The following is a 23,546-nucleotide window of genomic DNA, read 5'->3' on the forward strand; positions in this document are numbered from 1 at the left end:
TTTGGTACCCTCTTCATGTCCCGAAGCATAACATAATTCCTATCATGGTGCGCTTTTAATTACACCATTCGGGAGGAAAGAAATCGTCGGATTTTTAGAGAAAGTTGCAGAACTGAAGAAGGAATTGTCAATGCTATTAAGGATATTGTTGAATCTATTCTAAGTAATAGGGATATCAATAGAACATATTACAAAAATTCATCTCTTTGTACTCAATGGGATATTGTCTAATTTTTGTTGTAAGTAGTACCCCCTCTTTGTTCATTTGATTGAATTGTTATGTAGCAGCTACTGCTATTTTGGGTAATAAAATGTAATTATCCAAAAAAAATCAATTTAATTATAAAAGATTACATTATCTAAAATTAAAGTGCTAATATAAAAAATGCATTATTGGTCAACTATATAAAAAGGTTTTGAAATTCTAAAATAATTTTATAATAAGTAATAATATAATGGATTGGGAGGGGATAAAGGGACCACTCATTTCCCAATCGATTCCCAGATTTCGGCAGCTTTTCTTTTCACAAATTAACTAAACTGTAGTTTTCAATTTTAATTAATACTAGTCTTAAATGTATTATTATCCCTTAAAATATATTATTTATATTAAATTATCTCTTAAAATATTTTTGAGACATTTTATTTTCTGAATTTAAATCATTACTTATTTATCTTAAATTGTTAATTCTATTAAAAATATATTTTGATGATTAATCAAAAGATACCAAATCATCTCTTAATTTTAAAATTTTTATATAAAAATATATTTAATTAAAATATATATAAAAATATCCCTCTCTTTCCACACCTCCACCGCCGCCGCCGCCGCCACCGTCCTTTCTCAACCCCAACACCCTTTTAAATTAACCAAAAGTCCAACCATCACCATATCTCTTATCAATAACTTCATAAACCTTACCATCACCTCCACCACCATCACTTTTGTCACCACCATCACTCCCAACAATCGATTCGCTTCCATTAGCAATGAAGAAATCCAAAACAAGTGCTGAAAAATATTGAATTTCATTGCTTTTTAAAGAAAACAATTTGCAACAGTACATGTGACGATTCTTCAACAAAAATGATCGATAAATGAACTCATGTTGTTGATTTTGAGGGCTAAACATAAAATAATTTGCATTGATGAGTAGAGCATTGACAAAGGGAAGTAAATTGACTAGGGATGCATCAGAAGAGAAATGAAAAATCATTCTTGAAGATGTCAAAGAAGCATTCGTCGAAGAAGAAAAAGGAGACATTAAAGAAAACGTTAGAGAAGACGAATTAGAAGATGATTAATCTACCATTGAAGCAAATAATCGAACAAGTTCTTGAGGTTGTTGAGGGCTACGAATTTTCTCTATTCCATCGTCAACACCTTTCTTGTTGGGAAATAAAACGAATACGAGTAATTTTCCTATAACCAGATTAGTGAGAATGCGAAATAAAAGCGGAAAAATAATACCCGAAATTGATAACGGAGTTCAACCAATTTTGCTTACGTCTCCGAACTGTTGCAGATCTTTTACTAATAGAGAAAATTTACAGGTGTTTACAAAACACTCACTACTCACAATAAGCTCTCTAGTATTGGGAGAAAGAAAATGATTTGGGATTTTGGGATGATTTTGAAGCTAAATGAGCTAGGGTATTTATAGTTGAAGCTTAAGGACTAATCTTTGAAAATACCCTAAAATGCAATGACTAAAGTGCACTTTACCCATTACCATTTTCAACACAATTATGCAGCCACCTTAGACTATTATAGCAGCCAACTGCTAGCCCAATTTATTTGGCTTTACAACAATCTCCCACTTGAAGACTGATTTTAATCTGTCTTCACACCTCGATCACTGCAGAAGCATTTACGGTCTTGTTACGCTAGCATGCCAACTGAAACTGAACACAACTTCAGTTTGTTCGTGGTCACCGTCTTTGTCAACATGTCTGTCGGATTTTGAGCTCCACTAATATTTTCAAGTTTCAAAATCCCATCTTCCATAAGAGACCAGATAAAATAATATCGCAGTTGTATATGTTTTGTCATGGAATGAAAAGACAAATTCTTCGCTAGATGGATGACACTTTGACTATTACAGTACAAGACATTGTTTTCTTGTTTCTTGCCTAACTCTTCCAAGAAACTTTGGAGCCAAACCATCTCCTTGCTGGCTTCCGTAACAATGATATATTCTGCTTCAGTTGTGGAGAGAGCAACTATATTCTGTAGTTGAGAAACCCAACTCACTACAGTACATCCTAGAGTATAAACATACCCTATAGTGCTCATTCTGATATCAACGTTTCCAGCTAAGTCAACATCTACATATACTGTCAGTATCGTATCTCCACCTTTGAAACAAAGTGATTTGTTTGTAGTACCCAGCAGATATCTGAAAATCCATTTGACTACTTCCCAGTGTAACTTGCCCGGATTATTCATGTACCTGCTAACAGCTCCCACTGCATGAGCAATATCTGGTCTGGTACAAACCATGACATACATCAGACTTCCAATTGCTGAGGCATACGACACCTTTACCATGTGTGTACGTTCTTCCTCCGTCTTTGGTGACTGTTCTTTGGAGAGTCTAAAATGAACACCTAAATGTGTACTTACTGGTTTAGCATCTTGCATGTTGAACCTGGAGAGTACTTTGTTGATGTACTCAGCCTGTGATAACATCAAAGTCCCCAACTTTATGTCTCTCTTTATCCTCATCCCTAGAATCTGCTTTGCAGCGCCCAGATCTTTCATTGCAAACTGCTTTGACAATTTTTGCTTCAAGTTTATAATCTCTTGCATGTCTGAACCTGCAACAAGCATGTCATCAATATACAACAATAAAATAATGAAGATGTTGTCGAACTTCTTGATGTAGCAAAAATGATCTTCTTGGCATCTGATAAAACTACTGCTACCCATGAAGCTATCGAACTTCTTGTACCATTGTCTAAGAGCTTGTTTTAAACCATATAAGCTCTTCTTCAGCCTGCATACCAGGTTTTCCTTGCTTGCCTCTATGAAGCCTTCTGCATACCACATATAGATTTCTTCCTCCAAATCACCATGAAGGAAAACTGTCTTTACATCTAACTGCTCAAGATGTAAATTTTCTGTAGCTACAATTTCAACACCAGTCTGATTGTAGACAATTTTACAATTGGAGAGAAAATTTCATTGTAGTCAATACATTCCTTTTGATGAAAACCTTTGACAACCTATCTTGTTTTGTAGCGTTTGCTCCCATCGTGCTCTTATTTGATCATGTAAATCCACTTGTTATGGAGCGCTTTCTTGCCTGGTGGTAATTCAGCTAATTCCCACGTCTGATTTGACATAATCGAGTCCATATCATCTTTCATGGATGACTCCCACTTGACTGAATCCTCCACTTGCATTGCTTCATCATAACACTCTGGTTCACCATTGTCAGTCAGCAACAAGTAGTGCAAAGAAGGAGAATACCGTTGGGTTGATTTAAGAATTCTGGATGAGCGTCTCAGTTCTAGTGTGCCTGGTTCTTCTTGAACTACTTCAGGACCGATATGAACATCATTTGCAGAAATATCCTCAAACTCATCAAATTCCTTTATTTCAGCTTTGGTATTGGAGCTATTTGATTCTATGGTTGCCCTGCCTTTGTACATCACATTCTCATTGAAAATGACATCTCTGCTTTTGATGATCTTTCGATTTTCATAGTCCCAAAACTGGTAACCGAACTCATTACCGCCATAACCAACAAAGGCACATTTGTTGGACTTAGCATCAAGTTTACTTCTTTCAGCAGAGTCTATGTGTACATAACCAAACACTCTTAAGTGTGAAAGGTTTATTTCTTTCTTGCTCCAAACTTCCTATGGTATTCTTCCATCCAAAGGAACTGAGGGCCCACGGTTGATCAAGTAAGTTGCAGTGTTGATAGCTTCAGCACATAGAAATTTGGGTAATCCAGCCCATTATGTTGCGATGTCATAGGAACTGTTGTCTCCATCTTGATCCCATTGTTGCGCAGAAATCTCTGAATCTTCTATTTATGTACTCTCCTCCATTATCAGACCTCAACCGCTTGACTTTCAAACCAGTCTCATTTTCCACCATGACCTTCCATTTTCTGAAGGTATCAAAGACTTCTGATTTCTTCTTCAGAAAATAAACCCACACCTTCCTTGTAGAATCATCAATGAAGGTGACATAATATAGTGAGTCTGCAAGAGATGGAACTGGAGATGGTCCCCATACATCAGTATGAACCAACTCTAACTTTTCTGCCTTGAGTGTCTTGCCAATCTTTGTAAAACTGACTTTCTTTTGTTTGCCAAAGATACAATCCTCGCATATTCCGACATTTACACTCTTTAGATCCGGAAGCTTCCCTTTTGACAAAAGTGTCTTCATCCATTTCTCACTCATATGGCCAAACATTTGGTGCCATAGGTTTGATTTTCCATCAGCATCTACTGCTGCAATGATATTATCTAAATTTGAGATTACATAGAGAGTACCAGTCTTCTTACCACGAGCAATGGCGAGTGCTCATTTGGTAATCTTCCATTCACAGCCTGAAAAGGTTGTGTTATATCCTTCTCCATCAAGCTGTCCTACAGAAATCAAATTTCTTTTAAGTCCAGGAATATGTCTCACTCCCTTCAACGTCCAGGTGGTCTGGTTTGGTAACTTTAATCGGATGTCTCCTTTTCCGACGATCTTCAAGGTTTCATCATCAGCTAGATGAACCTTCCCAAAATCACCACTGACATAGTTCTCCATGATTTCTTGGCATGGGGTGGAAAGATGCTCCTGAATCCAAGATCGATGATTCAATCGGACTGTTGACGCTTAGAATCATGGCATCACCTGTCTCCTCTGTCATGTTGGCAGATTCCTGTGCGTCGGTATCTTTCTTTGGTGCTCGACAATCTCTTTTAAAGTGACCATTTTTGCCACAATTATAACATGTATAATCTTTCTTTCCCGTTCTTGATTTTCCCTTCTGGATTTGGATCTGTCACGATTTGAATTTCTGTATGAAGTTCTCCCTCTAGACTCCGTGTGCAAGGATGAGGAAGTTGATGATTCACCCGATTCTCTCCGTCGAATTTCTTCGCTTAATACCAGATCCCGAATATCGTCGAATTTCAATTTGTTGTTTCCCGACGAGTTATTAACTGCTGTAACAGTAGCATTCCAACTGTCTGATATATATGATAAGAGTATTAAAGCTCTAACTTTATCATCAAAATTCAATTTCCACGGAACTCAACTGGGTTGTAATTGTGTTGAGTTCATTTAAGTTTTGAGCCACTGATGCCCCTTCCGTCATCTGTAAATTGAACAATTGTCTCATCAAATGAACTTTGTTTGGGGCCGATTACTTCTCATACATACTGGAGAGAGCCGCCATAAGACCCACCGTGGTATTTTCCTTTGCTATGTTGAAAGCAACATTTCGGGACAACGTCAGTCTGATAACTCCGAGGGCTTGTCTGTCGAGAAGAGCCCAGTCTTCATTTTTCATGCCCTCTGGTTGCTTTCCTGATAGAGGTTGATATAGATTTTTCTGGTACATAAAATCTTCAATCTGCATCTTCCAAAAGCCAAAGTCCGCACCATCAAACTTTTCAATTTTCACATTCCCTTCGTCTGTAGCCATCGCTCCCACTCGAATCTGGCTTCGTTTGGATCGTTTCTGACAGTTCTTGCGAATCACCGTGTATTAGAACACCTCCATCGACAAATTCGTATCGCCGACAAAATTTTACTATTCACGTGAATAGTAATAAATAATAACATCGTAAAAAATTGACAAAATTCACAACCAAAAGCTCTGATACCAATTGTTGAGAAATAAAATGAGTACAAGTAATTTTCTTATAACCAGATTAGTGAGAATGCAAAATAAAAAGCAGAAAAATAATACCCGAAATTGATAACGGGATTCAGCCAATTTTGCTTACGTCTCCGGATTGCTGCAGATCTTTTACTAAGAGAGAAAATTTACAGGTGTTTACAAAACACTCACTACTCACAAGAAAGTTCTCTAGTATTGGGAGAAAGAAAATGATTTGGGATTTTGAGATGATTTTGAAGTTAAATGAGCTAGGGTATTTATAGTTGAAGTTTAGAGATTAATATTTTAAAATATCCTAAAGTGCACTTTACCCATTACCATTTTCAACACAATTATGCAGCCACCTTAGACTATTATAGCAGCCGGCTGCTAGCCCAATTTATTTAACTTTACAACATTTCTTAGATCTGACATAATTTTCTGTAACAACCATTGATAAATACTTCAATAAACTACTAAGAATCGCTCATTCTCGTAATTAAAACCAAGAACTCCAACAAAAAACCCAAAGCTAAAATTATAAAAATAACAATAAATGGAAAACAAAATTGTGGTATAAGATGGAGAAAGGAAAAACAGCGTGGGTTGGTTAGAGGAAAGGGGTGATGTTAGGGTGAGGGAGAGGGGTAGTTTTGGTATATTCTATACTTTATTTTTTAATCAATTTTTATTTGGTCAAATAATAAAGTTTAAAATTATGAGGTGATGTGGCGTGTCTTGATTGGCTATCAAAATATTTTTTTTAATTAAACTAATAATTTGGGGTAAACGAAATAATGTTTTAAATTTAAAAATATTTTAAAAACGGGGAGGTTAATTTTTAAATGTAACATAGACTACAAACATATTTTGACCATTATATTTATTTTTTAAAATAATATTACCTTTTGAATTATAAATGTAACCGCAATAAAGAATTTGGGTCATATAGTCTGCCGGCTGCTTCGTCACCAAAGTCTTTTTGGTCCCACAGCCTATAATAGATTTAATTTTTTTTCTTTAACTATTAGTTTATTTATGTAAAACTTATTGATTAAGTTTTCTCTTTATTATATTTATCTATATACGAGAGAGTGTAATTTGTAGGATAGACGTAGGTGGGGCTGATTAGGGACTGTCATTTTTCTAATTTTTTTAAATTTTTATATATTTTTAAATATTTTTTATGAAAATTTATTTTATTTTCTTTAATTTTCTTTTCTTAAAATTTTATAAATTTGATATTTTAATATAAAATTTGGTGTCCTTCTTTAATAATTAAGATCGATTAAATTCAGTTTGATTGAAATTATTATTCATATGTTGTACAAGTGAATGTTAAATTAAATATATTTAAATGTTTATTATTTTTAATAATATCTTTTACTTTATGGATAAATAGAGAAGTATATTCAACGTAAAAGAAGAAATTATTTGAAAATGTTAGATTAAATTTGTTTAATTATATATCTTTAAAAATTATTTTCCGTGTACAATGAAAAAATTAGGATAGGTTAAAGTTTACTTAAAAAATTATTTTTATTTATAGTTTTGGACTGATAATTTGGTAACTACAATAAATTTACCCATAAATTTATCAAAAGGCAGCTGCCAGAGATCCCAAGTTCACCTAACACCCTACTGTCACACGTGTCCACACAACTCTGTTGACGTGTCAAACAATCAAACGAGTGCATTCGGCTGACAATACTCTCGGGAACACCCAATTCTTAACAGGATCAAATCTGTTTCAAAGCCTTGTCTTTCCATATGCTGTCTTTAAGGTAATAGCTAATTCTCATCTCTCTCTCTCTTTTCACTTTGCTCTTCTTAGAAGAAAAAATTGATCCTTTCTTCCTTTTATCTTCCTCTTTAATCAATCCTATAAATAAAAAAAATGTTAATACTTTAAGTGTTTATCGTTTCGTGTGTGTAAATTTTGATGGGAAATGAATTCGTTTATTGAAAATCTTTGCTTTTTACAGGTAAGTATTTCTGGGTTTCTTCGTTTTTGTGTTTTCTTTGTTGGGTCGTATTGTTTCTTTTTGAGTTTTCTTTGTGCTTCTTTTCCTATTGTTATGACTTAGAAAGCAATACGTATGGTGTTTTCATGATGGCTTCTTGTTGATATTTATGCTTATTGGATCTATAGTTGAGTTCTGGATTTGGATTTTTTATTAGTTTGTATCTGTTATATGATAAAGGTATTGGATTTTCATGATTTATATCAGTTATAAGCAATCCGTACGGATATTTTCATGAAGAGTTGTTGCTTTGAATTCACTGGATCTAATGCCTGTTTCATTGATTTGATTTTCTGATATTCAGATTCTGGGCTTCAGGAATATTTTCGGAAGGTTTTAATTACTCGGGTAGATTGAAGTCTAATTTGAGTCTTGCATTGGTCATTGGGTTTCTGGTTCAGTTGGTGTAATTTTGAGAATCACTGCCCGATTAATCGGTACTCGATATGTCTAGTTTTGTGGGTGTTGTTGTCTCTGATCAATGGCTTCAGAGCCAATTCACACAAGTCGAGCTTCGCAGCCTTAAATCCAAGGTAAGCATATTTTGTTCCTTCCCCAACTTATTGATTTAGCTATTGAATTATTATTTAACAATGTAGTTTATATTTTTTTAATCTAATTTGATAGTTTTAACCGTCTTTTTTTTGTATGATTTCTAGTTTGTTTCAGTAAAGAGCCAAAATGGTAAAGTTACAGTAGAAGATTTGCCACCCTTGATGATGAAATTGAAGGCTTTTAGTACTTTGCTTACTGAGGATGAGATTAGGCAGATATTGGGTGAATCATATACCGACATGAGCACCGAGATTGATTTTGAGACATTCCTCAGGGTGAGTAATATATATATACACACGAGCGTGTGCATGCTAACGTTCTATGCTTGTTTTCTATTTTCCTGTTAATAAGAGCACAGTATTGTGTTGGAAAATGGAACCATTGCTTCAGTATAACTTATATGGCAGTTTGCATTCTGTCAAGTTGCATATGAGTGGGAACGATGGGTTTTAACTTTGGTCGATACTGGAATTAGTAGAAGGATGCTAACATTTCAATTGGTTGCATGGAATGTGCAGGTGTATTTAAATATGCAAGGTCAGTCTACAGGAAAACTGGGTGGTTCAAAGCATTCATCATCGTTCCTAAAGGCCTCCACAACCACTCTCCTTCACACAATCAGTGAATCGGAAAAAGCCACTTATGTAACGCACATAAATATTTATCTTGCGGACGATCCATTTTTAAAAGAGTTTCTTCCGCTTGATCCAGCTACAAATGATATTTTCAATCTCGCAAAAGATGGAGTACTCTTATGGTACGATTATGGGGCGTGCTTGATTATGCATTTCTTATTTATTTCTTCAATAAAAGCTGGTAAAAAGTGGTATCAATTCTGTTCTGTCTTATATTCGTGCAGTAAGCTTATAAATGTTGCTGTGCCTGGAACAATAGACGAAAGAGCCATCAACACAAAAAGGGTACTTAACCCGTGGGAGAGGAATGAGAACCATACCCTTTGCCTTAACTCTGCAAAGGCTATTGGCTGCACTGTTGTAAATATTGGCACTCAAGACTTGGTTGAAGGAAGGGTTAGTGCAGCTAAACAGATTACTAAATGAGTTAGAATGAAACATTCCGATATTCCGATGGTTTTCATCTATATTATTTTTATCGCAGCCTCATCTTGTGCTTGGGTTGATATCTCAAATTATAAAGGTAGGCATCTAAATTTCATCTCTACTATTCATTTGCAATTTCTTGTGTAGGCTTTAACTGTCTTGATGGACTGAGAAAAGTAGGATTTTAACTTAAAACAAGTTGTTTGGGTACTCTCTAGTCTCTGTCTCATAAAACTTTGAAACTGCAGATTCAATTGTTAGCAGATCTCAATCTTAAGAAGACACCTCAGCTTGTGGAATTGGTGGAGGATAGCAATGCAGTAATTTATCTCCTTACCATGTGATTGGTGTTTAATTAAGAATAAAACATGAAATAAACATGTTTAAACAAATGAACTGATTGTTTCTTTCATAATTATCGTCACTTGCAGGATGTTGAGGAACTTATGGGGTTAGCTCCTGAGAAAGTTCTACTGAAATGGATGAATTTCCATTTAAATAAAGCCGGCTATGAGAAAATTGTTGCTAATTTCTCTTCAGATGTGAAGGTATTTGAATATGTTAATTTACATTGAGTCACACAAGGGTTGGATAAACTGATAAAGTGTGTTGAGGTGGAGGATTATGCTCCAATAAGATGCATTGTTCTATTTTTCTTGCATTGGTAATTTGACACTTTTTACTCGTTTTCTCATACATGCAGGATGCAAAAGCTTACACTTACCTGCTTAATGTTCTGGCACCAGAGTACTGCAATCCGTTGACCCTAGATACAAAGGATCCCATTGAAAGGGCTAAACTTGTTCTTGACCACGCAGAGAGAATGGGTTGCAAACGGTATCTGAGCCCAAAAGACATTGTTGAGGGCTCACCAAACTTGAATCTTGCATTTGTGGCCCAAATCTTCCATGAAAGGTTAGAAATCACAAGCCTTGCGGTTGTAACAGACATTGTGTTAATTTTTTTTTAATTCCTTTTCGGTTTAATAGCATTCTCATAGAGAGCTGTTTTCTAATCAAATTTTAGGAATAGGTTATTATGCTGGTATGCATTATAAAAATGTTAATATGAAATTAGGAGTCAAGGTGGATGGATATTTTCATGTACTTCAGATCATGAACGGTTTTGTTCTATTGCATAGTATTGCCATCATTATCTCTTGTTAAAAAGGTAGGAGGGAAAGTGCCATGACTTGATGTTTTAACAGTTCGGCTTTGGTGTTATTTAATTGTTTTCCATGCCTACAATCCAGTATCATGTCAGTAGTTTAGATTATTTTGTTAGCAACACTAAAGTCTGCTCTTTGATTTTTATGTAATCTGGTAGGAAAAACATGTGTGATTTTGCAGGAATGGCCTGAGCACAGATAGCAAAAAGATCTCTTTTGCAGAAAGGGAGACTGATGATGTTCAAATTTCCAGAGAAGAGAGGTGTTTTCGACTATGGATCAATAGTCTTGGAATCGAAAGTTATGTTAATAATGTCTTTGAGGATGTTAGAACTGGGTAAGTTTTCCACTTTGCTGATGTAGTTAAATCGCTCGAGTTGCATGAGTTATCCGTACTGTAGATATTTTTTATGATAGGAAAGAGAGGCCTCATTAAAAAAAAACCCTTCATAACCGTCAAGCTACATAATTAACTCAACGGACATTGGAGGAAGGAAAAGAGTGCCTCAAAATTTTATTGCTTCTAAAGGAATTACACCATATACAGCACCAAGATATTACCCATCAGAAGACCCACAATTCTCCCCACAACCCTCTAAACATAGCAAAAACCAACTATAGTTACAAACAAAATTAACCTATACCCGCCTTTGCCAAACTGTCAGCCTCCCCATTTACATCCCTCTTAACAAACCTAACAATTACACCACGATCCAAAGAATTCACAATTCCTTTCACTAACTGGGAAAACATGACAGCGCACTTTTCTGGATTCTTTATATGCAAGATCTGACTCGAGAATTAATCGACCCTTTCCATCCCACTCAGACTCTGCAAAAAAAGCTAAACCATTTTGAATGGCTCGATCCATTGATCCTCTGAACCCCCATCCGAATCTTTCTCTAGAAGGTAGCTCGGCATTTTAAAGACCGAACCCAGCATAATTCTAACCTTAAAGGATCTTCCATATGACCCTACCGTATAGTCCTAGGAACATCAAAAGGACTTGCGACTCTCATCAACAATCTCAACACTGACATATCATCTCTATTTCTGGTCGACTCCTGGATGCAAATCAGTGATCCCCATCTTTCAGCAAGCCTCTCTAGGAAAGCCCCATGCCATCATAATAAAGGGACTCCGTATAACTCAACCAAGCAGTATACCATTGGAATTCCATCTTCATTCAACAGGAGTGCCAACCAATCAAACCAGAATGATAATTCCTCTTCTTTCTTATTCCACGTCTCCGATAAAGCTTCAGATGACTGGAATGTAATAATACAAGAGTTCTAAGCCAACTAGCAACCTTTGCTTTTATTCCGTCACTAACCAATCCCTTTTGCACCAATTCCAGCGGATGATTTTATAATCCCTGTCAAGGAACACTTCATCCAGCCCGTCTCTTCTGGAGGGATACGCAACTCCCAAAGATTCCTCTTCCCTGTTGCATTTTACGGATTATCCACTCTGTTCTCCATAGATTCAGGTTCAGCCCTCAACCTCCTATCTGAGACCAGTACTTTATAGGATATGTCATCCCTTAAACTCCTAGGAGACTCTACTTCCTCCCTGGTCTTCTTCTTTCCAACTGCAGATGACTGTTTAGCTTCTGCCTAGGCTTTACCTGCAATGGCTGCACCCTTCCAAACTCTGATATTTAGCTACACCAACGGAGACTTTTCTCCCATTAATCCACGTCCCATTGACTTTCGCAATAGCATTCCTCAAACCATTCTCATTAGCGAACTGAACAAAGGCGAAAGTGGAAGCTTTGTACTTTGGTTTGTTGATCACACTCGGAATAAAGACTCTAATCACCGGACCTTGATAGTGAAAAAGTTCCCTTAATGCTCTCCTTGTTACCCTTTTGCTCAGGTTATCAACGAATGCTGTCCATTCCTCACCGGAGGGAGAATGACTTTTCGCATTCTCTATCGCTCTCTCACTTATTCTCTCTCCTATAATTTTTTATCTTCCGATAATGATTTTTATCCCTACTGTAGATATTAAGCTAACATTACAAAAGGTTAGGGTAATGTCCTTTTTTTCTCTCAAAAGAATCCATCTGAGAATAATGAACCAATGAAAGCATCAATTTGCCTGCTTGTCCTTTCTGTTATGGCGAAAGCATGCATGCATTTTTATGTCCAAGGAACTTGCATGCATGTGTTCAACAATTTCACATTAACCTTGTTTATGTCATATAGATTTATGACTGTATGTGAGGGATGCATTGAAGGTTTGCAATTCGATATTTTGACTAACAACATAAGAAACTTGATTTTTGATGCAGTTGGATACTTTTAGAAGTGCTTGATAAAGTTTCTCCTGGATCAGTGAACTGGAAGCATGCATCAAAACCTCCAATTAAGTTTCCATTTAGGAAAGTGGAAAATTGCAATCAAGTAGTGAAGATCGGGAAACAGTTGAAATTTTCCGTCGTGAATCTTGGCGGAAATGATATAGTACAAGGAAATAAAAAGCTCATCGTTGGTAATCTCTATGCTTTTTCCTTGATTTTAAAATGATCCCCTTTGCTGCTTGACATGTTTTGCCTCTGTTAAGAAGGAAAACCCTCTTTACGTTTATAATTATTATTATTATTATAAAGAGAATCTACATCCTGGTAAATTGACTACCTCAACCTGCATGGAAAGACTGACAAATTGCTTTCGATCTTTCGGTGTATCTTTGTTTCTTTTTTATTTCTGGCCTTGGGTTTTCATATAAAATTTCCGGTTCGTGGGGAATTATTCGCACCTTTCTTTTTGTGTTTTCTTTGAAGGTATACTTGGTTGTTTAACGTTTGTCCAAATGCTCATGGATTACATTTGTAACAGCTTTTCTGTGGCAATTAATGAGGTTTAACATTCTTCAACTTCTCAAGAGTTTGAGATCCCGCTCCCGCGGAAAGGAGATAACTGATGCAGATATCTTGAATTGGGCAAACCTGAAAGTCAAAATTTCAGGAAGAACTACCCAAATAGAAAGCTTCAAGGTTTTACAATTATCAGCATTCTTCATAGTTTAAGTTTAGCAAGAAAACCATCATAGTTTAAGAGTTGGGGCTGATGATTATACTAAATTTGCAGGACAAAAGCCTTTCAAGTGGTCTGTTCTTCCTCGAACTTTTAAGTGCGGTGGAGCCAAGAGTGGTCAACTGGAACCTTGTAACCAAGGGTGAAAGTGGTATGGTTATTCTCTAACTGAAGTTATTTTGATGAGATTTTTTAATTTATGGAACGAAACGACCAAGTTCTCATACCTTTGTCTGAGAAAACAGTGTCGACATTGAGCTGAACTTAGCTGTATTTTATCCCTGATGGATTATAGATGATGAGAAGAGGTTGAATGCAACATATATCATAAGCGTGGCACGAAAGCTTGGGTGCTCGATTTTCTTGTTGCCTGAGGACATCATGGAGGTAAGGGTGCATCTCTACTAGGTCACTTTCTACTGTACCGTATTGAAATATCGAAAAATTTCAAAGCAACCGAGTTGCATGAATCATATTGTGAGCACAGTAACATAGGCAGAATGGCTGCATTTTTAACCTCAAATTTACATCTCTACACCAAATAGGAATTAGGAAACCGATGTCACTAGTTATTGCAAATGGATGAATATATTGAGTTGACAACTAGATGCTGTTACGATATTTGCAGGTAAACCAGAAAATGATCCTCACATTAACAGCCAGCATAATGTACTGGTGCCTTCAACAAGCGGCGGACGAGGGCGAGGCTGCTCTATCCCCTTCAAACGGCAACGGGAGTATTAGTTACACGTCAGATGCATCTCCAGCACCATCCATTAGTGGCGGTGAAGATGAAAGATCATCGCTGTGTGGTGAGATGTCAAGCTTGACCGTGGACGACGCTGCCTCGGACATTACAGTTTCGTCATCTCAATGTGAGAATGAAGATACTGAAATTGCAACTGTGTAAACCCCATACAACTGAGAATATGGTTGCAGTAGGTAGAAGAAGCCATGAATCAACTCGTACAATCAGAAAGTTCTTTACTTTTTCTTTTCGTTTGTTATCAGCCAATTGTATTTTAGATAATATTCTTTAACAATAATAGGATAAATCTCATAAATGGTACAAAATCACTATTGGAATTGCAAATAATGAGGCGATTTTGCTTTTGTGCTTTCTAACATTGCGTATTGGATTATGGTTTAGACTAGATTGCTAAGGCACATTTTAAGATTAATTAATTTTTCAATGGCAGGTCATAATATTAATTAAATCAGTATTCAATTGATTTTTATTATATACTTTTTTAAAATTTGCTAAATGAAAATTGATGAAACGCCCATGTCTCGACTTCCATTGGAGGCGGTGCTCATTGCAGGGATGCTTTTGAGTTAAAACTAAAAGGTCATCTGCAAAACAATCTTAAATTATTAAATATAATGGAGAAAGTGTCCTCGTTTCAGACATTTCAATGTCTACTGGTAGTTGTTTCAGTGAGAGAATTTGCTCTCCCTTCTCTCTAGGATTTCTTTCCGAGATGGGAAATTGGGTGGTTTCAAGGGTGTCGTCCATGATTATTCATGGACATTTGGTTGTCGAGATTCATTCTTGGATCTCAAAACGGTTTAATTTCTTCAATGATAGGGTTTTGTTAAGTCAATATTATGGTTATGTTATAGATGCAAGTTGTTCAAAAAGCAAGAAATGTTTTTGGTGTTCGTCCAAGTCCAAACATTGTGCTTGGTGTTCCTCAAAAATCAAAAGCCATTCTCGGTGTTCCTCTTATGTGGAGAATGTTGAAGGTAAAAGCTATTGTTGTTATCAGGGGATTTTTCTAATTGCGATTCATGTTTTGCAGGATCCCTTTAAAGGCTGTTGCAAAGGAAACGACATTGAGAGAGGAAAAGTATCTTATGGGAAAAACGGACAAAGGAAGGAAGAGGTGGGGGGAGCTAAGGATGAAGAGCTGCTTTGGAAGAAGGAAATGAGAGTTCTTAGGTATAAGATAAGGTTGGGTTATTCGGTTGCAAAGGGAAAACTAGGGTATATTCTGGAATCGAGAAAAGAAGGAAGAGGAGGCCAAGGCAATGAAGAAGATGATCGGAGCTGGGTTTCGATATGTGTTAAGGAAGATTATGGTTTAATTAAGGGGAAGTACAAGCTAAACGCTGTTCGGGTCAGATTTACAATTGGAAGGAAAAGTGTACAAAATTCCAGCAGATATCAAAGTGTGATGTGATGGGGAGATGGAAACATGAGCTGTTGAATAGAGAAGTTCACCAACTTTCAAAGGAAATATGTGAGATGTTTATTTTTAATGGGATTTATGGAAGGATTCGGAGAGGGTATTGGGTTGGTGGAATACGGATAAATTGTTGGAGAGGGGTGTATGAAGAGAGAAGGTGTCAGGTGAAAGAAATTCTTTTTTATTTAGCCCACTGGCCACAGCATGTTTAGCAGAATCTCCTATATCTGGTCAACATTGGGAAGATCGTTGTAGACTTCTGGAGTATACGGGTTGAGGGTGACAAGGGCAGAGACCATTCTTGGGAAGGGATAGTAAGGCTCAGACAGGAAATCCAGGTTGTCAGACCCACCGAATCGGGAAACCATCGAATGGTTATGCACTGCTTTTACTGTAAGAGTAGGTTCGGTTTTTACTGTTCAAACAGGAATTGCGGCTGGAAAATCTGGGGGTGTTTAAGCAGAGTTGGTAGGCTGGCTTTTTTTGAGTATTATTTTATGGAGAGGAGCCTAAAGAAATATCTTATATTTCTGATTTGCTTAAGATTTGATAGAGAAAGTTGGTGGGCAAAGTCAGAACAACAATTAATGGGGCAGTTTTTCAAGTTTGCGAGTGGGAGATGGAGAAAGAGACTAAGGAGTAAGAAAGATATTTGCTATTATTACATTTCCAAAAAGAAGCAAAAGGGTACTGGTTATAATTTTCTCTTGCTAGTAGCACAAGTGGGGGTTAAAGTAGAGTGCAAAAGAGTAGTGTTCTTGGTTTTATTGATTGGGTTTGCTTCGGGTATCATGTTTGAAGAGGTAGCACATCTAATGGAGCAGCTGAAATTTACAGAGGAGGAATCGGAGGATATCTCCCCCCCAAGGGTTATTTCCGATGATGATCTTGTGGAGATGGACAAGTGGATTGTTGCTAAGATTATTGGTTACAAATGTGTTGAAAGTGAAGCGGTGCTAAGAGTATTTCGGTCAATTTGGGGGCATGCTAGGATCTCGGAATCTAGCATTCTTAAAGATCAAATGTTCATGTTCAAATTTAAAACTCTTGCGGATAAACAAGCTATATTGAAGCGTACTCCTTGGAGTTTTGAAGGAACACTGTTGGCTTTAGCGCATTTCGACCCTACTTTAAATCTTGAGGAATTTGACTTTAGTCCATTGGGGGTGTGGATGAGGATATATGAACTTCCGATGGGGTTGATGCGGGTTGAGACAGCGGAAAAGATTGGCAACAAAGTGGGGAAAACCATTGCTACGGATACTAGGCCGGGCGAGGGACGGATGGGAGAATATTTGCGTATAAGGGTGGAAATCGACTGCACCAAACCTTTGAGGAGATGCGCTAAGATGGGAGTGAATGCAAATGGTCAACCGAGAAAATGCCTACTCAAGTATGAAAGATTGCCTTCCTTTTGTCATCATTGTGGGTTAATCGGTCACGTCCTGACGGAATGCACTGGATTTTCGGAGCATATACAACAGCCACTACAGTTCGGAGAATGGCTTAGAGTGACTAGCATAAAGAAGATCGAAGAAAGTAACAGCAGAAGAAGGGATGGGATAGTTCATGCGGATGGAATGAACAATAGCCGGTCGATGTCTAGTCCGGTTAACAGCCCACTTGCTGGAAAAAGTGTTCGGGCTCCGCGTGGAAGACCGTGGATGTTAGGAAGAGACCTGCTGCTCTCGTCAAGCTCCAACCAAGGAGATGGTGTTGATTCATCGGACCACTCTGGTTCTGATAACTCACTTCCTCATACATTTCCGGAGGTATTTGTGGTTTGTGAGCGTACGAAGATGGAGGGAAAACAGCCGGATCGTGACCCCAGTGTCAGAGCTGAAATTGGTTCGTCAAGTACGGGGAAGAGAAAGAGTGGGGAGTCGAGCAAAGAAAAGAGGAAGGCTAAACGCATAAGCAGGCAGCCGATGCACATTTCAGACTCCACGTTTAACTCCAAGGTGGGAACGAGTGAGGAAGAGGATCCCAGCGAGATTCCAGAGGAGAATTCGGAGGACCTTCTTGTTTCGGCGGAGGCTGAGGCTCAGCCCCGCCGGTCGCCATGACGATCCTGTGTTGGAACTGTCGAGGGCTTGGGAACCCGGCGACAGTTCATGAGCTTAGGAGAATGATCTCCATTAAGGACCCGATGTTGGTGTTTGTTTCTGAAACTAAACTTCGGAAAAATAAGTCGGAAGCTATCCGATTGGCAACTAAGATGTATGGGTGTTTTGAGGTTGAAAGAGCCGAGGGATGTGTGGGTTTAATGATGTTGTGGAATGAACGTATTGATGTTACATTGCTGAGTTATTCCAATTTGCATATTGATGTGGAAGTGTCAGGGATAGGAGATAAATTTCGTTTCACAGGGTTCTACGGGCGTAGTTCATGGGCGGAAAAGAAACACAATTGGGAGATGATTTCTCGGTTGGCTTCGACTTCTTTGCTCCCGTGGTGCGTGGGAGGAGATTTCAATGAGATTATACATTCTGATGAGAAAAGAGGGGGGCGAAAACCGGTCAGAAGCCATATGGAGGAATTTTTTCAATGCCTTCGCGGAGCCGATCTGTGGGATATTCGGCCTAGAGTTGGTTGGTTCTCTTGGGCAAGTGGTACCCGAGCTAAAACTTATGTTTGCGAGAGAATCGATAGATTTGTGGCAAAAAATGATTGGAGGCTCATGTTTCAAGATTGTTCGGTTGAAACAATCTCGATGGCTATGTCTGATCACTCTGCTATTTCGTTGAAGTTGGTTGGGGAGGAAAGAATGTGCGAGACTAGGAAGGACTACTTCAAATTTGATGTATGCTGGGCTAATGAAGACCAATGTAGAGATATTGTGAAACGGATTTGGGAACAGGATGATACTTTTACGGCAAAGGTGGGGAAAATTGGCAGTTCATTAGGAGATTGGCAAAGATCGAGGAGGACTCAAGCTAAGAGGGAGGAGAGGCGGCTGAGGGAACTATTATCTCGGCTTCAATCTGGCCCGATCACGGATGTGAACTGTGAGCTTAGACGCAAGGCCATGGTGGATCTTAAGGAGGTTATGGATAAAGATGAAAGTTATTGGTTCCAGAGATCCCGTGTTGCTTGGCTTAAAGACGGGGATTGGAATTCCTCGTTCTTCCATGCTAGGGCTAATGGTCGCCGTAAAAAGAATAGGATCGAGGGGTTGCTGAGTGAAGGGGGGTTGGAAAGATAATTTGGAGGATATGTTCGGGATTGCTACTAGATACTTTTCCTCTCTTTTTTGCTCGTCCGAAGTGGCACCCGATGAGGAGATCCTTCAAGCCATTGATCGTTGCGTCTCTCAGAGTGATAACGATGTGCTTTGCCGAGCATTCTCCGCGGACGAGGTTACCAGTGCATTTGCCCAAATTAATCCTTCGAAAGCTCCGGGGTTTGATGGCCTTTCAGGTCATTTCTATCGCTCTTTTTGGAATATTGTGGGTTGTGATTTTGTTAGTATATGTCTATGTCTTTTGAATGGTACGATGGATTTTAATTTTGTTAATCGTACCATTGTTGTTCTTATTCCAAAGGTTGATAGCCCTACTTTAATGAAGCAATTTAGACCGATTAGCTTATGCTCGGTCATCTATAAGGTCGTGTCTAAAGCTATTGTTAATCGCCTTAAACCGTTGATGCATGGTTGTATTGCTGAAAATCAATGTGCGTTTGTCCCTGGTAGACGTATATCGGATAATTTTTTAGTTGCACATGAGCTTATTCACTATCTTAAAGGGTCTAAAAATGGTCCTAATAAGGGAGCGGCGATAAAACTTGATATGGAGAAAGCGTATGATAGAGTGGAATGGAATTTTTTGTTGGATGTTATGTTGCGTATGGGTTTTGATTGTTCCTTTGTTAACCTTGTTCGGAAATGTATTTCAACGGTCTCTTTTCAAGTGCGTATCAATGGGGTGCTATCTGACTCTTTCATCCCTGAGAGGGGTCTCCGACAAGGAGATCCGCTATCTCCATATTTGTTTTTGTTTTGTGCTCAGGGTCTCTCTGCATTACTTCTCAAGGCTCAAAGGAGGAATGAGATTAAAGGAATTAGAGCGAGCATTAGAGGACCAAGGATTTCACATCTGTTGTATGCCGATGATAGCCTATTGTTTGTGAAGAACTCACTGGACGAAGTGTGCAAAGTAAAAAACATATTGAACCAATATGAGAAGGCCTCAGGACAAAAAGTGAATTTCGAGAAATCTAGTATTTTCTTTAGTCCAAATACCCCTGTTGCGGATAGGACGAGATTCTTGAGTGCACTAGGAGTTGTTGAGGCCTCGGACCCGGGGAACTATCTTGGTTTACCGCTTGCTGTTGGGAAAGGCAAACGTGCAGCCTTCAATTTTATCAGAGACAAGACCGAGAAGAGGATTCAGGGTTGGACCAAGCGACTTCTTTCTTTTGGGGGACGAGAAGTTTTTATTAAATCGGTGGTTCAAGCGCTTCCGGCGTACGCTATGTCATGTTATCTCATCCCGGACGGAGTTATTGAGGATATTAAAACACAAGCGAGATCTTACTGGTGGTCGGGGAAACAGAATAAAAGAGGATGGGCGCTGGTTGCCTGGGATAAGGTGTGTCGTTCTAAAAAATTTGGTGGTATGGGATTTCGGGATCTTAAATTGTTTAATATTGCACTCCTTGGCAATCAAATTTGGAGACTTATTCAGGATGAAAAGTCTTTGGTGTTTAAGGTTTTTAAGGCTAAGTACTTCCCTTCAACTTCGTTTTTTGAGGCGAAACTTTCCGATAGACATTCCTATGCTTGGACGAGTATAATGAAGGCTAAAGAGGCTCTTAGGGAAGGCTTTTTCTGGAGAGTGGGCATTGATAGCAAAGTTTCTATGTTTGCAGATAAGTGGGGTGATTCTAAGCCTTTTTCATGGTCGGAAAGGCATTTGGATAGCCTGGAGGCTCCGGTGGGAGTGGGGGAGTTCATGATCCCAGGCTGTACGAGGTGGGATGAGAATAAGCTTAACAGTGTGCTTTTTGCGGATGATGCGGCCAAGGTTCTTAACACGTTAATTGCCCCGGTTCACTTTGATCTTTTGCTGTGGGCTCATCACTCTTCGAGAATGTACTCTGCAAAGTCGGGATACAATTGGTTAAAATTGATGAATTCCACTTTGTCGACTGCGGATGGGATTTGGAATGAGGTGGCCAGGGCGAAAGTTCTCCCAAAAATAAAAATTTTCGGGTGGAGAGTGTGCCATGAAGCGATTCCTTCTGGGTTAAAAATTAAGCAAGCAAAATTGGGGGATGGCCTGTGTTCGCTTTGTAATACAGAGGTTGAATCGGCGCTTCATGCTCTTAAAGATTGTCCCAAGTCAAAGACGGTTCTCGTGTTATCGGGGCTTCCGCAGGAGGTGGTTGAGTGGAGAGGGGATTCATGTATCAGATGGATGTCATTCGCTCGATCGATGTTGCTATCGGAAGGTTTTGATTTGTTTCTTGCTCTGCTGTGGAATATCTGGAATAGGCGTAACAAATGGGTCCATGATGGGGAGTTACAATCGGACAGAGATATTGTTGTTAATTCTTCTAATCTTATTGGGGATTATAATATTGCTATCAATCCAGTTGGGGGTTCATGTGAGGTGAGGCAGATGTGTAGATCGCGCAATTGGAGTAAGCCGAATAGAGATGAGGTTAAAATTAATGTGGATGGGGCGTTTTGCAAATCTTCTCGCATTGCGGCCTTTGGTGTTGTTGCAAGAGATGCGCATGGGATGGTGTTAGGGGGTATGGCAAGGAAGATTGTCCCCCCGTTTACGGCGGAATCTACAGAAGCAATTGCTTTCACTGAAGGCATTCGGTTTGCTGCTGAGAATGGGTGGAACAATGCGATTATTGAAGGAGATGCTATATCGATTGTTTACAGGTTGTCGAATCAGAACAAGAAAAAGAATCAGGATTTTTCGACAGTTGGATTGTTGCTCAATGAGGCTAGGCGATTGTTATCTGATCTCCCTTTACTAAAGGTGTTTTATGTTAGTAGGGATGCTAATAGAGTTGCTCATACTTTAGCTAAATGGGCCTTATCGAACCACAATCCAGTTGTGTTTTTCCTGGATGAACCAGATTGTATTAAACAACTTGTAATTGAGGATGCTATTGGTATATAAGCAATACTTTATTTCAAAAAAAAAAATTATTAAATATAAACGCGATTCCATATTATATACTAGTAAATATAAATATGTTAACATATAAATTGTTTTTTTAAACAGGAAAATATTCTTTTTTTATAATTTGTGTAATTTTTATAAATCAAATCAACTTTGTTTTTCTGTATTTGTTTAATCCGCGATGACATTAATTTTAATGTTAGTTATCGATTGTTATTTTTTTTCTTTTTCTTTTATTAGTTTTTCAATAAAAATAATTTTGTTTCTGTAACACATTTATTTATGCCTCTGTGATAGGTTTATCTCTGCTTTTATGACATATTTTTTCGGTCTTTTGGTAGTTTTCGATTGTTTGCCTGTTATTTTTGTTTACCTTTTTTTGCAAGTTTGGATTTGAAATGACCATGACTGATCAAGATGATGCTTATTTGTTATCATGCTAATTTTCGCTGCTTTAGATCCTTAAATTGATTTTGATACGCGTTTTACTTTCATGGATAATTTTCATCATTTTTTGTGATTCGTTTGTCGATACAGTCATATTTGTTCGTATTTTTATTTTGTTCGAGTATTTAGGTTAGGTTTTTTTAACTTTTTTTTTGTTCTTACGTAGTCTAAATGACTAGTTTTTATGTCAATGATTATAGAAAAAATATCATAATTATAATTTAGTTTGCGTTTACGGTTATGCTTGTAAATCTTTATTATAATTTTGGATATTTTTTATTTTTAATAAAATTAGTAACTTTATGTAAAAAAATTACTTTTAATTACATATAATTTTTTTTGAATTTTGAATATAAAATAATAAATTAAAATATAGAAGTGATTTAAATAGTAATTATGTTTGTATACTTATTATCCAAAGAGAAAATAACTTTAGTGACCAAAATGTCTTATAATATATGATTTTAATCAAATTTTTTTGGATTTGTCAAAATGACCAACTAAATCGCAATGCAATCGATAATTCGCAACGCGATCTCCGGTATCGCAACGCGAACTTGGACTATCGCAATGCGATTTACATATTCGCATTGCGATAGTCCAAGTTCGCATTGTGATAGTCCAAGTTTGCGTTGCGATTTTCCAAATACGTTGCGATAGTCGAAGTTCGCGCGAGACGACACGACCACGACCACGACCACGACCACGAGACGACACGAGACGAGACGGACGGCGGCGGCGGCGGCGGTCGAGAGTCCTCCTTGTTCTCTATCACTCAACAAGGAAGTGGGAAAGCCAAGCCTTAAATACCATTCCCAATAGTATTTCTAATACTATGTGGTATTTAAGGCTTGGCTTTCCCACTTCCTTGTTGAGTGATAGAGAACAAGGGGGACTCTCGCGCGCCGCCATCTCGTGGTCGTGGTCATACGTGTCTTCGACACGTCCGCGCGAATACTATATTTTTAGAGAAAATTCTTAAGAAACAAATACAATACCACCAGTCGTTGCGATTTTGGACTATCGCAACGAATTTGGAATAAATCGCAACGCGAACTTCGACTATCGCAATGCG

The 23,546-nt window shown here is 37.9% G+C and overlaps 2 protein-coding genes across 3 annotated transcripts; both read left to right on the forward strand.

Annotated features, from left to right (window-relative positions):
- The first annotated feature begins 7,744 nt into the window (after nt 1-7,744).
- LOC120209153 (fimbrin-1-like) lies at nt 7,745-14,802 on the forward strand. Of its 2 annotated transcripts, none has more exons than XM_039208223.1 (15): nt 7,745-7,825; nt 8,169-8,397; nt 8,524-8,694; nt 8,938-9,176; nt 9,279-9,450; nt 9,539-9,577; nt 9,729-9,800; nt 9,912-10,028; nt 10,184-10,395; nt 10,830-10,985; nt 12,945-13,144; nt 13,492-13,649; nt 13,744-13,840; nt 13,985-14,076; nt 14,315-14,802. In XM_039208223.1, the coding sequence occupies exons 2-15, from the start codon at nt 8,311-8,313 to the stop codon at nt 14,597-14,599; spliced, it is 2,097 nt and encodes a 698-aa protein (XP_039064154.1). In that variant the 5' UTR covers nt 7,745-7,825; nt 8,169-8,310; the 3' UTR covers nt 14,600-14,802. The 2 variants fall into 2 exon arrangements, with proteins under 2 accessions (XP_039064154.1, XP_039064160.1); XM_039208229.1 differs by having other exon boundaries at nt 14,318-14,802.
- Nucleotides 14,803-17,940: 3,138 nt separating this feature from the next.
- LOC120209036 lies at nt 17,941-19,083 on the forward strand. The gene has a single exon (XM_039208126.1). The coding sequence runs from the start codon at nt 17,941-17,943 to the stop codon at nt 19,081-19,083; it is 1,143 nt and encodes a 380-aa protein (XP_039064057.1).
- Nucleotides 19,084-23,546: the final 4,463 nt, after the last annotated feature.

The sequence above is a fragment of the Hibiscus syriacus genome, unplaced genomic scaffold (assembly GCF_006381635.1).
Source record: "Hibiscus syriacus cultivar Baekdansim isolate YM2019G1 unplaced genomic scaffold, ASM638163v2 tig00000646_pilon, whole genome shotgun sequence".
In the NCBI taxonomy this organism is placed as follows: Eukaryota; Viridiplantae; Streptophyta; class Magnoliopsida; order Malvales; family Malvaceae; genus Hibiscus; species Hibiscus syriacus.